The following is a 13,828-nucleotide window of genomic DNA, read 5'->3' on the forward strand; positions in this document are numbered from 1 at the left end:
TGAGGCGTGAACTTTTGAATTTTCCAAACTTTTTAAATATATAAGCGGCACTAACTTTCAAACAAATCATCCGATTTTAGAACGGTTTGCGGCACTCATCTTGGTTGAGAGGGATTTACTAAAATTTTCAGAAATAAATCCGATTTAACAAATAATCCAAAAATTATATCAAAAACTGTATTTTGTTAATTTTTTGAAAATTTTTGACAATGATGTATCTCTCGGAGAAATTAACCTGCGTAAAATTGTAAAGCATTTTTGAAATTAGTCAAATCAATAATGTATAGTAACAAGAATAAGAATTAATAATGAAAAGTGGAAAAAAATTTTTTTTTTTAAATCGAACAAAATGAGTTGCAATGAAGATCCCACGATCGGATCGGGCTCAAAATTTGCGGAAAATATAGTAACTTTTTACCATAAATATTAAAGAAAATTAAAATATGCCTTATGTTCAGAAAACTATTTTGAAATTTTGAAACTAAGAAAAAACGCGAAAAAATTTTATTTTTATTTTTCTGTGGAAAGTACATGAAAAGATGAAAATTTGGATACTAAAATAGATGGATACTAAAAAATATCAAAAAATTACGAAAACCAAAAAAAAATTTTTTTTAACTGTAGGATTTGGGTTGGAATACCTCATATATTGGATTGGTCATTAATAGTCCCTCGGCTGAAGAGGAAAGCCCGTATGCACTTTTAGGTCCCCGGGTTCTGATAACGTATATTTACGTATTTTTTGCCGAGGATCACAAAAAACTAAGTTATTTTGCTCATCGATGGTAAGTTTAATTGTTATTAACAATTTAATTGTTGAAAACGCTATAACACAAGAACGACTGATTTGACGGGGAAGTTTATTAAAAAAAAAAGTTTGAAAATAAAAAAACCAACAAAAAATATCCTTATCATTTTTTTGATAAAATAAATGTTTTCGGAGATATCGCAAAAAATGACAAGTAGCAGTCGAACCTCTCTGTCGCGCGCACGCATCCCACGGACACTAGCGACGGACGACAGGCACAGAAAAATACAGAGACAAAAAAAAATTCAATTCTCGGTATCCACTGGAGACTAAAGAAGGAAACTCATAGATATCATAGAGGAGACTCTATGAAAGATTTCCAGACCCATAATCGATGGATCCACCCCATAGACACCGTGTGACAGCCCCATAAGAGTCGTTATTTGACTGATTTGTCAAGAATTTGACATAAAAAATGCAGTTCTCGCTGTCCACTGGAGATTAAGGAAGGAAACCCATAGATATCATAGAAGGGACTCTATGAAAGATTTCCAGACCCATAATCGATGGATCCACCCCTAAAACACCGAATAATAGCCCCATAAGAGTCGTTATTTGACTCATTTGTCGAGAATTTGACATAAAAAATTCAGTTCTCGGTGTCCACTGGAGATTAAGGAAGGAAACCCATAGATATCATAGAGGAGACTCTATGAAAGATTTCCAGAACCATAATCGATGGATCCACCCCATAGACACCGAATAGCCCCATAAAAGGCGTTATTTGACTCATTTGTCAAGAATTTGGCTTACAAAAAATTCAGTTCTCGATGTCCACTGGAGATTAAGGAAAGAAACCCATAGATATCATAGAGGAGACTCTATGAAAGATTTCCAGATCCATAATCGATGGATCCACCCCGTAGACACCGAATAGCCCCATAAAAGGCGTTATTTGACTCATTTGTCAAGAATTTGGCTTATAAAAAATTCAGTTCTCGATGTCCACTGGAGATTAAGGAAGGAAACTCATAGATATCATACAGGAGACTCTATGAAAGATTTCCAGATCCATAATCGATGGATCCACCCCATAGACACCGAATGACTGCCCCATAAAAGTCGTTATTTGACTGATTTGACGAAAATTTGACATTTAAAAATTCATTTCTCAGTGTCCACTGGAGATTAAGAAAAGGAACTCTTAGAAATCATAGATTAGAGTCTACTATAGATTTCTAGACCCATAATTGATCGATTAACACCATAGACACCGACTAACAGCCCCATATAAAGCATTTTTTTGACGACATTGACTGAAATTTGACATTTTAAAATTCATTTCTCGGTGTCCACTGGAGATTAAGAAAAGGAACTCTTAGAAATCATAGATTAGAGTCTACCATAGATTTCTAGACCCATAATTGATCGATTAACAGAAATCGATTTTACAGAAGTTTGACTTTTTAAAATTCATTTCTCGGTGGCCATTGGTGATTGAGAAAATAAATGGTCTGGAAATCTTTCATAGAGTCTCCTGTATGATATCTATGAGTTTCCTTCCTTAATCTCGAGTGGACACTGAGAACTGAATTTTTTATAAGTCGAATTCTCGACAAATCAGTCAAATATTGACTCTCATGGGGCTGTCACACGGTGTCTATGGGGTGGATCCATCGATTATGGGTCTGGAAATCTTTCATAGAGTCTCCTCTATGATATCTATGAGTTTCCTTCCTTAATCTCCAGTGGACACCGAGAACTGAATTTTTTATAAGTCAAATTCTCGACAAATCAGTCAAATAACGACTCTTTGTCAGTTTGAACAGTTTTGTATTTGAGGTTTTTCAAGGTTCATTTGCATTGACTGTTCATTAAATTTATTAGTTGAATATATTGTGATAAGTAATAAGTTATCGGAATACATTCAAAAGACCCCATTTAACACAAAATAAAATTTGTTTTCGTTTATTTATTTTTTCTTGTGCATATACGGTAGTAATTTTATGTCCAATATTTATTAATATAATCAAGAAAATAAGATAATTTTGTGACGACCATATTTTTATTTTACAAATAATTTTTATTTGTAATATAAGTTCTATTATTATTTTATTTCTATTATAATACTATTCTTATTTGTCATATACAATTATTGTTGGAAATATAAATTCGTTCTGTTGCATTTATTTATTAAATTATCAATGCTAAATCGTAAAAAAAATTATTAATCAGACTGCCAAAAATTTGTTATAGACTCAGAATGATCCTGTAGAGTTGTGAGAGGTAAATAACGTTTAGCTCTCAGAGCTCAACGATGTAGAGTGTCAGGAGCCAAACGGTATTGTTACCATAAGAATACGTTAACCTACTGGAACTTTTTACAACTAACTAACTAACTACTATAGAGTTCCTATAGCAAAATTTTTTTCTCCGTGTAAAGTGATGAAAATAAAATCCAATCATTATAATAAACCGAAAGATGAATAAACTAACTTTGGCTTCACTAATATTAGTAAGAAATACAAAAAATCATCCACTACATTTATAAATTATCATCTTTTTTTCAGGTTGTGAAATGCTGGAAAAAAGGAACCAATGAAATTGTTGCTATCAAAATTCTCAAAAACCATCCTTCATATGCTCGCCAAGGACAAATTGAGGTAATAAATAAAATCAATTTTTTATTTCTTGATATTTAATGTTAATAATTTATTATTTAGTTTTAAAATCGATTAATAATGAATAATGACTTATACAATCTTTAATTGACCCTATTCTATCTATTTTTTTTATTTACAAAATCGGTTTAAGGGGGGAAATACGTGTAGAAGGCCGTTTTCATGCTGGTTTTCATTAATTTTTTTAAGTTTAAAAAATTAATATTATTTATTGAAACTATCAGGTTATTTTATACATATATTTATGAGTATTTTTTCGTATTAAACAACAATATAAGTTAACAAATAGCGGAGATATCAGCTGATACACATTGTAGATTGTCATCCTACTTAGCAGTCTGTGTGCAGTATAGAAGCCACAATTTTTATTTGAAATCAATGGCACAGAAAAATTACTTCATTTATATGTGTATCTTCCATATGAATTTCAATTCCAAAAAAAAAGTAAAAATTTGCATTTTTTAGAGGGCTGTGAAATTAAGTCGTGATTTTTTACCACTTTTTCATGCATTGTTTATAAAAAAAAAATTGTTTAAATAAAAATATCGCTTTTGATTGAGATTCATATTCAAGGTAATTGTGTAAAGAAAATTATAAGCCATATCACAAGATGATTGGTTTAAAACTCTTTGAGCTAGACTGCACACAGTTATGAAAAAACTCGTTTCGAGAAAAACGCGTTTGAAAAAAAAGAGGCAGAAAAAGTTAATGTAAAATAGTATTAAATTAATTACTAAATCGCTTATAACTTTTGAACGAATAAAAATTTTGACTTGAAATTTTCAATCTATACTTTTGAATAGTTTTACAAGTGATCTATAAAAAAAAAAAATTAGGAAAACGGTTGACCCTGAAGGCCATCCCTGCAACTTCCCGCCAACTTTATACCTGAACGCTTGAAATTGCACTTATGACGTTTTTGAGCTCTTCGAGCTCACAAATACAATTTGTGTATGATTTTGAGCTCTCCGAGCTCAAAAAAATAGCCTTTTATGCTTTTTTGAGCTCTTAGAGCTCAAAAGTTTAATAAAACACTATTTTTTGAATTTTCAAATCGCTATAACTTTTGAATGAATAAATCTATTTTCACCTGGTTGGTGGCATTCGACGCAGTTTTTTAAGCTTAATGAAGAATCTTCAAGTTTAAATTGATAGAACAAGAAATTTTGGAGTAATTCCGAAAAAACACTTTTTTCGGTTTTCTTTCGTCAACGATCTCACGAACGTATCAACCGATTTTGACCAGCTTGGTGGCGATCGACGTGGTTTTTTTATGTTAAGAGCTGATTAGTTTTTGAAATTGATCGGTCGAGTTGTTTAAAAGTTATTTTAAGAAAACCACATTTGAAAAAAATTTTTTTTGTAGTTTTTTTGAGATTTTTCGAAATCTACTGGTTTAAATCGTTCCAAAGTATGTTCAAAATCTAAGTTTAGTCAAGCCCTTTCGAATGGCACCAACCACGATTAAATCGGTCAAGCCATTCAAAAGTTATGAGAAGTTTACATACATCCACACGCACACACACACACACACACACACACACACACACACACACACACACACACACACACACACACACACACACACACACACACACACACACACACACACACACACACACACACACATATACATCTTCCGCACAATATCCGAGGAGGCAGTATGCGTCATTTCTGGAACTCTGCCTCTTAGAGTCCTAGCTGAGGAAAGACGGAACCTATATCACCGAAAGAGGTCATCTACACTGAGCGCTGAAGAACTGAGAACTGAAGAGCGACAACATAGTATAGCAAGATGGCAAAACTATGGGATGCTGCGGAGAAGGGAAGATGGACTCATCGACTTATACCAAGGATTGACGTTTCCGGGAGTACCGTCATCGCTTTAAGCACGATAATTCCCCAGAGTGTCCGTCTTGCCCAAGAGTTGCTGAAAATGCGGAGCACGTTTTCTTTGAGTGCCCTCGTTTTAACCCACAGCGTGATGAGTTTGAGAAGATCCTGAACAAGAAAATCACACCAGAGTCAATAGTAGAAGAAATGCTGTCATCCGAAGCTGCCTGGAACGCCACAAGCACGTTTACCATCGAAGTGCTTACAGAGCTGCGTTCCATTGAAAGAAAAAGGGCAAATGACAGAAACTAGAAGGAAGGAAAAATAACACCTTAGCCACCAGAAGGAATAGCAGTAGCTAGATCCTCCCCTCATGAAGTAATGCCTGACGGCGGTTTCCATGAGAGATTAGAGGAAAGAAGAAACGGGGTTTAGGGTTTAGTGGGTAGGGGCGTTAGCGTTGAGTTTTAGTATGACGCTGCGTCGAGTCGTCACACATCCAGGCCGAACAGCTATGCCTGGAATCCGTAAAAGGGATTCCCCCCCTTTAAGTTAAAAAAAAAAAAAAAAAAAAACACATACATACATAGATACATACATACATACATACATACATACATACATACATACATAATACATACATACATACATACAGGCATACAGACACCATCGCGGGAATAGTCAGGGAAGCTTTCTAAGACCTCAAAACGTCGAGATCCGATGAAAACTCGATTTTCTTAGCGGGAAGTTAAAAAAATTTTTTTAAGCCTGTACACGTATTTCCCCCCTTAAACGAGTATTTTAAGTTCATTTTTGGTATAAACAATATAGTTGAGAGAAAGATTCAAGTATTCTTAAAGAAATTATTAAATATTGACAAATGTATGTGTTGAACATTTATTCGTTTAAACGAATAAAAAATGAAAAATTCAAATATATAATAATATAATAATAGTATAATAATATAATAATAATAATAATAATAATAATAATAATAATAATAATATAATAATAATAGCGCGCGCAGCAGGGACGTATAGCAAAAATATAAGAACTTATAGAAATTCGAAATGAATGCTTTCTTCAATTACGGCACTTTCAATGTCTGTTTATCGGGGATGAAAATATTAGAAAGGTATTTACGGTACCATTGATACTCATGCGTATTTCTCACACAAGCTTGCAGTGCGTTGGAATTTTTGTTCTCCTCACTCACCACATACGAAGATGTTTGAAATGATATGAATATAAACCTAACGATAATATGATTGACTGAAATAGAAATTCTGTCACGGTTTTTTTCTCTTTTAGATTTTGAAAATTAAGATTAATATTGATAATCATTGAAAGTATGCTTTTTTTTTTTTTCTTAACAGGTCTCAATTTTGTCACGTCTCAGTCAAGAAAATGCTGATGAATTCAATTTTGTACGTGCTTATGAATGTTTTCAACATAAATCTCATACTTGTTTAGTATTTGAAATGTTAGAACAAAATCTTTACGATTTTCTTAAGCAAAATAAATTTTCACCCTTACCACTCAAGTACATAAGACCTATTCTTCAACAAGTTCTTACGGCGTTGCTTAAACTGAAGGTAAGCAAATAAAGTAAAGGGTTGCAACTAAAAGAGAATAAATGACTAAAATAAATATTTTACAGTTAAAACTAATTTTTTACGAAAAAAAAAGTTTCTCTCCGAAAATAAACGCGTTGTTTTTTGTCATACATACCATGTATTTTTAACCCTTCAGAATATGAAACGCTTTTTTATTTATACAGTTTTTTCATTAACCAATTTTTACAGCAATTAGGTTTAATTCACGCGGATCTGAAACCAGAAAATATAATGTTGGTGGATCCAGTACGCCAGCCTTATCGTGTGAAAGTTATTGATTTTGGGTCTGCCTCTCATGTTTCAAAAGCAGTATGCAATACTTATTTGCAATCACGATACTATCGTGCTCCAGAAATAATTCTTGGTCTTCCTTTCTGCGAAGCGATAGACATGTGGTCCCTCGGCTGTGTTGTTGCTGAACTATTTCTTGGTTGGCCTCTCTATCCTGGAAGCTCTGAATACGATCAAATTCGATACATCAGCCAAACTCAGGGCTTACCAACGGAACATATGCTTAATAATGCTAGTAAAACTACTAAATTCTTCTATAGAGATATGGATAGTACATATCCCTTTTGGCGATTAAAGACTCCTGAAGAACATGAAGCAGAAACAGGAATAAAATCAAAAGAAGCAAGAAAATATATTTTCAATTGTTTAGACGATATTGGCCAAGTTAACGTGCCGACTGATCTGGAAGGGGGTCAGTTACTTGCTGAAAAAGCTGATAGACGAGAATTTATTGATCTTTTGAAAAGAATGCTAACTATGGACCAGGTAGTAATATCTATTTGTTACTATATCTATATTTGTTTGAGTTCTGTGCTAAGCAATATTAGAAGTGTAATTTTAACTACGTTCGAATTTTAGGAACGGCGTATAACACCCGGTGAAGCATTAAATCATGCATTCGTCACACTAGCACACTTGGTAGATTATGCTCACTGCAATAACGTGAAAGCTTCCGTACAAATGATGGAAGTTTGTAGAAGAGCAGGTGATTTTACAACAAGCCCAACTCATCATCAACCTCCTTCAGCACCTCAACCACCCCCAACTTCTCTAGTAGCAAATTTTGTTCCAACTACAAATGGTAGCGCAGTTACTCTTACATTCAACAATCAGCTCACGAATCAAGTACAGCGATTAGTTCGAGAGCACCGGAGTGCTCAAACAGGATATGATAATTTGTATCAGATATACAGTAACAGTAGTCGAAGGGCCACGCAATATAGTGGATCAACTAATGGGTCTAATAATGGACGAAGTGGGGTTCATGATTTTTCACATCAACTTGTACCAGGAATTTTATGTCCACCTCCTGGATACCAGACGATGGCGAGTCCGACAAAACATGTAGTGGTAACGCAGGTATAAAATCATTACGCAATTATTTTATAGAATTTTTTTTTACATCTTAAATACAAAGTACCCAGAGTACATCAAGTGCGATCACTAGAAAAAAAAAAAAAAAAGAAATTAATAAAACGGATGAACCCAGAGGCCACTCTAAGCTGAAAAGAGTAGTATGTATTTAGTAATACACTTTTTTACTTTCCGCGACAAAAATCAATGATTCTAAAAAATTGGGAAGTTATTGGTTTCACCCCTATTCAAAAAAATTAAATTCACATCAGATCTTTACACTTTGAAGTCCCAGATAGCTGCTTTAACTATTCCTACGGTATGTGTGTGTGTGTGTTTTTGGGGAATCCTTTTTACGGATTCTAGGCATAGCTGTTTGGCCTGGATATGTGGCGACTCGGCGCAGCGTCATACTAAAACTCGACACTAACGCCCCTACCCACTAAACCCTAAACCCCTTTTCCTTCTTTCCTCTAATCCCTCATGGAAACCGCCGTCAGGCATTACTTCGTGAAGGGAGGATCTAGCTACTGCTCTTCCTTCTGGTGGCTAAGGTGTTAACTACCTTCCTTCTATCTTCTGCTATTTGCTCTTTTTCTTTCGGTGGAACGCAAGTCTTTAAGGACTTCTGTTGCAAACGTGTTGGTAGCGTTCCAGGCAGCTTTTGATGACAACATTGCTTCTACTAGTGAATCTGGTTGTATTCTCTGGTTCAGGATCCTCTCCAGTTCTTCACGCTGTGGATCGAAACGAGGACATACAAAGAAGACGTGCTCCGCGTCTTCAGCAGCTCCTGGGCAGGACGGTCACTCCGAAGAGTCATCGTGCTTAAAGCGGTGTAGATACTCTCGAAAACACCCATGTCCCGACAACATCTGCGTAAGATAGTAATTGACTTCACCGTGATTCCGGTTAAGCCAAATGTCGATCCGAGGTATGAGACGGTGCGTCCACCTACCCTTCTCTGCAGCATCCCATTGTAGTTGCCATCGGCCTATGCTCTTCTGCCGTTCTTCAATTCTAAGTTCTTCAGGGCTCAGTGCAGTTGACCTTTTTCGTTGGTAAAGGGTCCGCCTTTCCTCTGCTAGAACTCTAAGAGGTAGGGTTCCAGCAATGACGCACACTGCTTCTTCTGATATAGTGCGGAAGGCACTAGCTACTCGTAGGGCACTCAGTCGATATACTGGTCCAGCCTTTCTCCATGATTCTTGCGTCTTTAATGCGTCGGCCCAAATGGATATTCCGTAAGTGAGCACCGATATGACTACTGATGACAATAATAGCCTCCTGCTCTGTTTTGGGCCTCCGTCGTTCGGCATCAGTCGTGCGAGACTAGCCCTCACTACTGACGCTTTGGCACTGATATGTTCCACTTGCTGCTTGAAGTTGAGTCGGGCATCAAGCATCACTCCCAAATATCGGATATAAGGTTGTGATGTGATTTCTTGTTCGCCGATTTTTAGCTTAATGGTCTCTACCACTTTTCTGCTGGTAATAAGCACTGCCTCAGTCTTGTGTTGCGCCAGTTGCAGGTTCACTGCGTCCATCCACCGGTCAACGCGCTCAAAAGTGAGATCGAACATATGGTTTATCTCGTCAAGGTGTTTGGCAACAATCACTATAGCTACGTCATCTGCATATGCTACGAGTTTGACGTTTCTTGGCAGAGTTAGTCTTTATAGACCGTCATACATAATATTCCACAGGAGCGGGCCTAGGACTGAACCTTGCGGTACACCTCCAGTAATATCATACTCCCTCGGACCGTTCTTCGTGTCATACTTCAAGACCCTATATTCGAAGTAGCTTGTTACAATCTTAAGAAGGTATTCTGGTACATTCTTCTCTTGGAGGGCCTGCATGATGCATTCCCAATTGGCGGAGTTGAATGCGTTTCTGATGTCTAGGGTCGCCACCAGGCAATACTCTTTCGTTCCACCCTTCCATCTGGTTCCTGCGATTGCTTCCTTGGCCGTATCAACAACCAGTTTGATTGCGTCCAGGGTTGATCGTCCTTTCCGGAATCCATACTGATTGTCTGCCAGGAGTGGGTCGACTACTGCTTCAATTCTCTGGTGAATTATGCGTTCAAATATCTTACCCGCTGTATCTAGCATGCAAAGTGGGCGGTAAGATGACGGTTCATCCGGTGGTTTCTTCCCTTTAGGTAACAGTACCAATCGTTGCTGTTTCCACTTATGCGGGAAAGTCCCCTCCTTAAGGCATGAATTATAAACGTCTAGGAATAATGTTGGAGCTGCCTTTATGATGGTTTTCAAGGCTATATTAGGGATTCCGTCCAATCCCGGCGCTTTATTATTCCCTACACGGTTACAGGCCTCCAGCAGTTCTTCTTCAGTCACAGGTGGAGTGTCATCCAGTTCGCCTGGCGCGAACTGGTAATCGAAGTTGCGTTGCTGTGGGAATAGTGCAGTGACGATTTTCTGGAGAAATTGAGGACACGTAGGTGATGGCATTTGTTGTTTTTTTAGGTGGGTCATAACCACCTTATAAGGCCTACCCCACACGTCTTTATCCACCTCGTTGATGAGCTCTTTCCAGCATTGTCTCTTACTATCCTTGATAGCTTTGTTCAATGATCGACGGGCTTTTTTGTATTCTGCGACCAGCTCCGCAGAGTTAGGTCGTCGATAGCCACGCTGGGATATTCTTCTTTTCTTTAGACACTCTTTCCGAAGAACACTGATGTGGTCGTTCCACCAGTGCACTGCCGGGCGTTGGCTTATGCTGTGTTTCCGGACCATACTGGCGTCACAGGCCTGGACAACTCTTTTCATCAGGTCCTTGGTCATTTCTTCTGCGGATCCAGTAGTAATCGGTTCACTATTAAGGGCTATTACCGATGTGCTTGTGTCAAAAGGCTTCACTTTCCATCCAATGGTATTGAATGACTTGATTGGTCTTCTTGTATTCCGGTCATGTGATATTTCCCAGAGAATTGCCTTGTGGTCACTGGCTGTGTAGATATCCATCACCTTCCAGTCGTATTTCCCACTGATGAGGCTGCTGCTGACGAAAGTGAGATCTACGATAGAGCTTGCTTCTCCTTTAGTATAGGTTGGCGTATCACCACTGTTGAGCTGGACTACATCTAGTGTAGAGAAAGCTTCTAGGAGTGCTTTTCCTCGCGCATTTGTCTGCTTGCTGCCCCAGTCCACTGCCCAGGAGTTGAAGTCACCGGCAATCGCGACCGGATAGTGCTGCTTGGCGTCCTCGGTCAGTTTGTCCAAGAATTCAGTGAATTCAACAATGGATAGGCTAGGTGGTGCATAACAGCTGTAGAAACGGATGCCGTTTACTGTTGCTGCTACAAAGCCGGCATTATCATTGTTAACTACACTCTGGAAGGGATGCTTACCACAAGACCAGATGACAGCCTTGGTGGTGCTGTCAGATTCCCAAGGCTGGGTATTCAGGTATCTGTATGGCTCTGCTATCATTACTAAGTCTAACTCTAGTTCTCTTGCTGTTTGCATAAGCAGATCATGTGCAGCTTCGCAATGGTTTAGGTTTAGCTGCAATAACGTCATGTCTGTTTGTTTGTTATCTTCTGGAGTGCCTCTTTAAATACTGGGCACCTGGATGCGCCGGCATGATGAGCCGAGTTCTCCGCACTTTGATCCGGGCATAATACACATTTCGCTGGGTTTTTGCATTCAGCAATCTTGTGTCCCTCTTGTCCGCACCTAATACATAGCTTAGACCGATCCACATTGCTCTTGCACTGGGATCCAAGATGTCCAAAGTGCCAGCACTTGAAACATTGGATTGGTCTCCTCGTAGCTCGGATTCGGCAGTTGGCCCAGCCGATCCGGACTTTACCGCTTCCTGTCAATATCTTCCGCGCTGCAGCTGCTGGTAGTGTCACAACAGCTGTCTGAGTACCTCTGTAGGCCTTATGAATCTTAATTGTCCCTAGTGGTATCTCGCAGGTTTCTCCGATTTCCGTTTGCAAGGCAGCCTGAATATCCTCCTTGGTTGTGGTACCGTCAAGATCTCGGATTTCGACGTCTTCCTGTGGCCCTTTGCAGATTACCTTTGCGTCTTCTTGGAGGATGTCCGCGATGGTCTTCTGTAAGGCTTGGCCTCGGTCAGCGCTCTTCCTCGAAAGCGTAATCAGCAAGCTCCCGGTCCTAGTTCTTTGGATCTTATCCACTGTAGTACGGACCTGTTCGTCAGGGACGTCCTGCTTTATTCGCTTCAGAATTTCAGCATACTTTGCCGTCTCTGCGGGGCGGATGATCAGTGCGTCCGGCCTGATCCGTTTGCGCGGTTCTTTCCGATTAGGCTCTGGCCTGGACTCCTTCGGCGGTTGCTTCTGGAGCTTTTTTACTGCTTGCTCTCTCTTGGACTTCCTTGACTGGACTTTTTGCCATTCATTCACCTCCTTTTTTCCGCCGTTCTGTGTTACCGCGTTTTTCGGGGGACTTGGTTTAAGGTCCTTCTTCTTCTTAGTACGGCTGGTCATTGAGTCTGGGAATTTCGTTCTTTCCTTTTCCCGGGCCTGATATCAGTTCCAGTTTCCTCTCCGTCTTCGACAACTGACTCGACGTCACCCTCGCCACCTGTGTCCATCTCCTCGACAAACGTGTCGGCTTTTGCTGGTGAAACCGCTGTCACACTCGTCTTCATCACGATATTACCGTGTTGTTGTTGGATCTCCTGCCATTCTTGGTCCAGTTTTTTGAACCTTCTCAGGGCACTGCAGATGTTCGTCGACTTCGACTTGATCTCCTTGTGGACATTTTGCTTGGTTTGGAGAAAGTCCTGCAGTCCACTGACTAGCTTCTCCAGATGTGCCAGCGCATCTGTCCTCTTCATCTTTGCACTAAGTAGCAGTGCGTCTTGCTGGGCATGAGGCCCGTTTTCACTCTTGTTTGTTTCCTGTGCATTACTCATACTTTTTAATTTACCAGCGCATCGTACGGAGTGGAGCGGGTTGCCATAACTAGGAACGGGTGTACCCTCGGAGATAGTACTCCTACCCCAGTTCCCTGAGGCCTAGCCGACACTTAGCCAGTCCCGGAATACACGGACGGACTAGACTCGCTCGGAGCGGTGAAGATTTCGATCTCTAACACTCACTGCGTACTTCCTGATCAAGGCCCGAAGTGTCTGGCTCCTGATCCACTGCTGCAACTTACACCTCGGTAGAGCAAGCTCACATCAGCCGTGGCCTGCATCGTCGGAAACTACGATACAGGTTCCGGTCACTCCCAGTGGGTCACAGCAGAGAACGATCGTCTTGTTAGGTCAGTTAGTGTGACCAACCCATTAAAGGAGAGTTTTGTCCACGGGAGCGTATTTTGTTTGGTTATTTTGCTTGGCTCCTACCCGCTGTACCTCATCAACTAAGAGATTAAGTGTCATCCAAGGACAGCGAGCGTTCTCCCATCCGCTCGGGGAGACGCGCCCGGTAGCAGTATCTCTTCTGCCCCGAGTGTGTGTGTGTGTGTGTGTGTGTGTGTGTGTGTGTGTGTGTGTGTGTGCGTGCAAACGCGCGCGCAAACAGGATTAGATAACTTAATATTAACGTCAATCCAAATAGATTTCTCCCACTTTAA

At 39.4% G+C, this 13,828-nt stretch overlaps 1 protein-coding gene across 7 annotated transcripts in view; it reads left to right on the forward strand.

Annotated features, from left to right (window-relative positions):
• The window catches only part of LOC123261118 (homeodomain-interacting protein kinase 2-like), a 229,311-nt gene that overhangs the window by 107,969 nt on the left and 107,514 nt on the right, over positions 1–13,828 (forward strand). For 6 of the 7 annotated variants that reach the window (XM_044722614.1, XM_044722618.1, XM_044722617.1 and 3 more), the window contains exons 4-7: positions 3,319–3,411; positions 6,639–6,857; positions 7,068–7,658; positions 7,749–8,249. In XM_044722614.1, coding sequence (XP_044578549.1) covers positions 3,319–3,411; positions 6,639–6,857; positions 7,068–7,658; positions 7,749–8,249 — 1,404 coding nt within the window. The remainder of the gene's footprint in view (positions 1–3,318; positions 3,412–6,638; positions 6,858–7,067; positions 7,659–7,748; positions 8,250–13,828) is intronic. The other variant, XM_044722613.1, reaches the window with a different exon arrangement.

This window comes from Cotesia glomerata, linkage group LG3 (assembly GCF_020080835.1).
Source record: "Cotesia glomerata isolate CgM1 linkage group LG3, MPM_Cglom_v2.3, whole genome shotgun sequence".
Taxonomy (NCBI): domain Eukaryota; kingdom Metazoa; phylum Arthropoda; class Insecta; order Hymenoptera; family Braconidae; genus Cotesia; species Cotesia glomerata.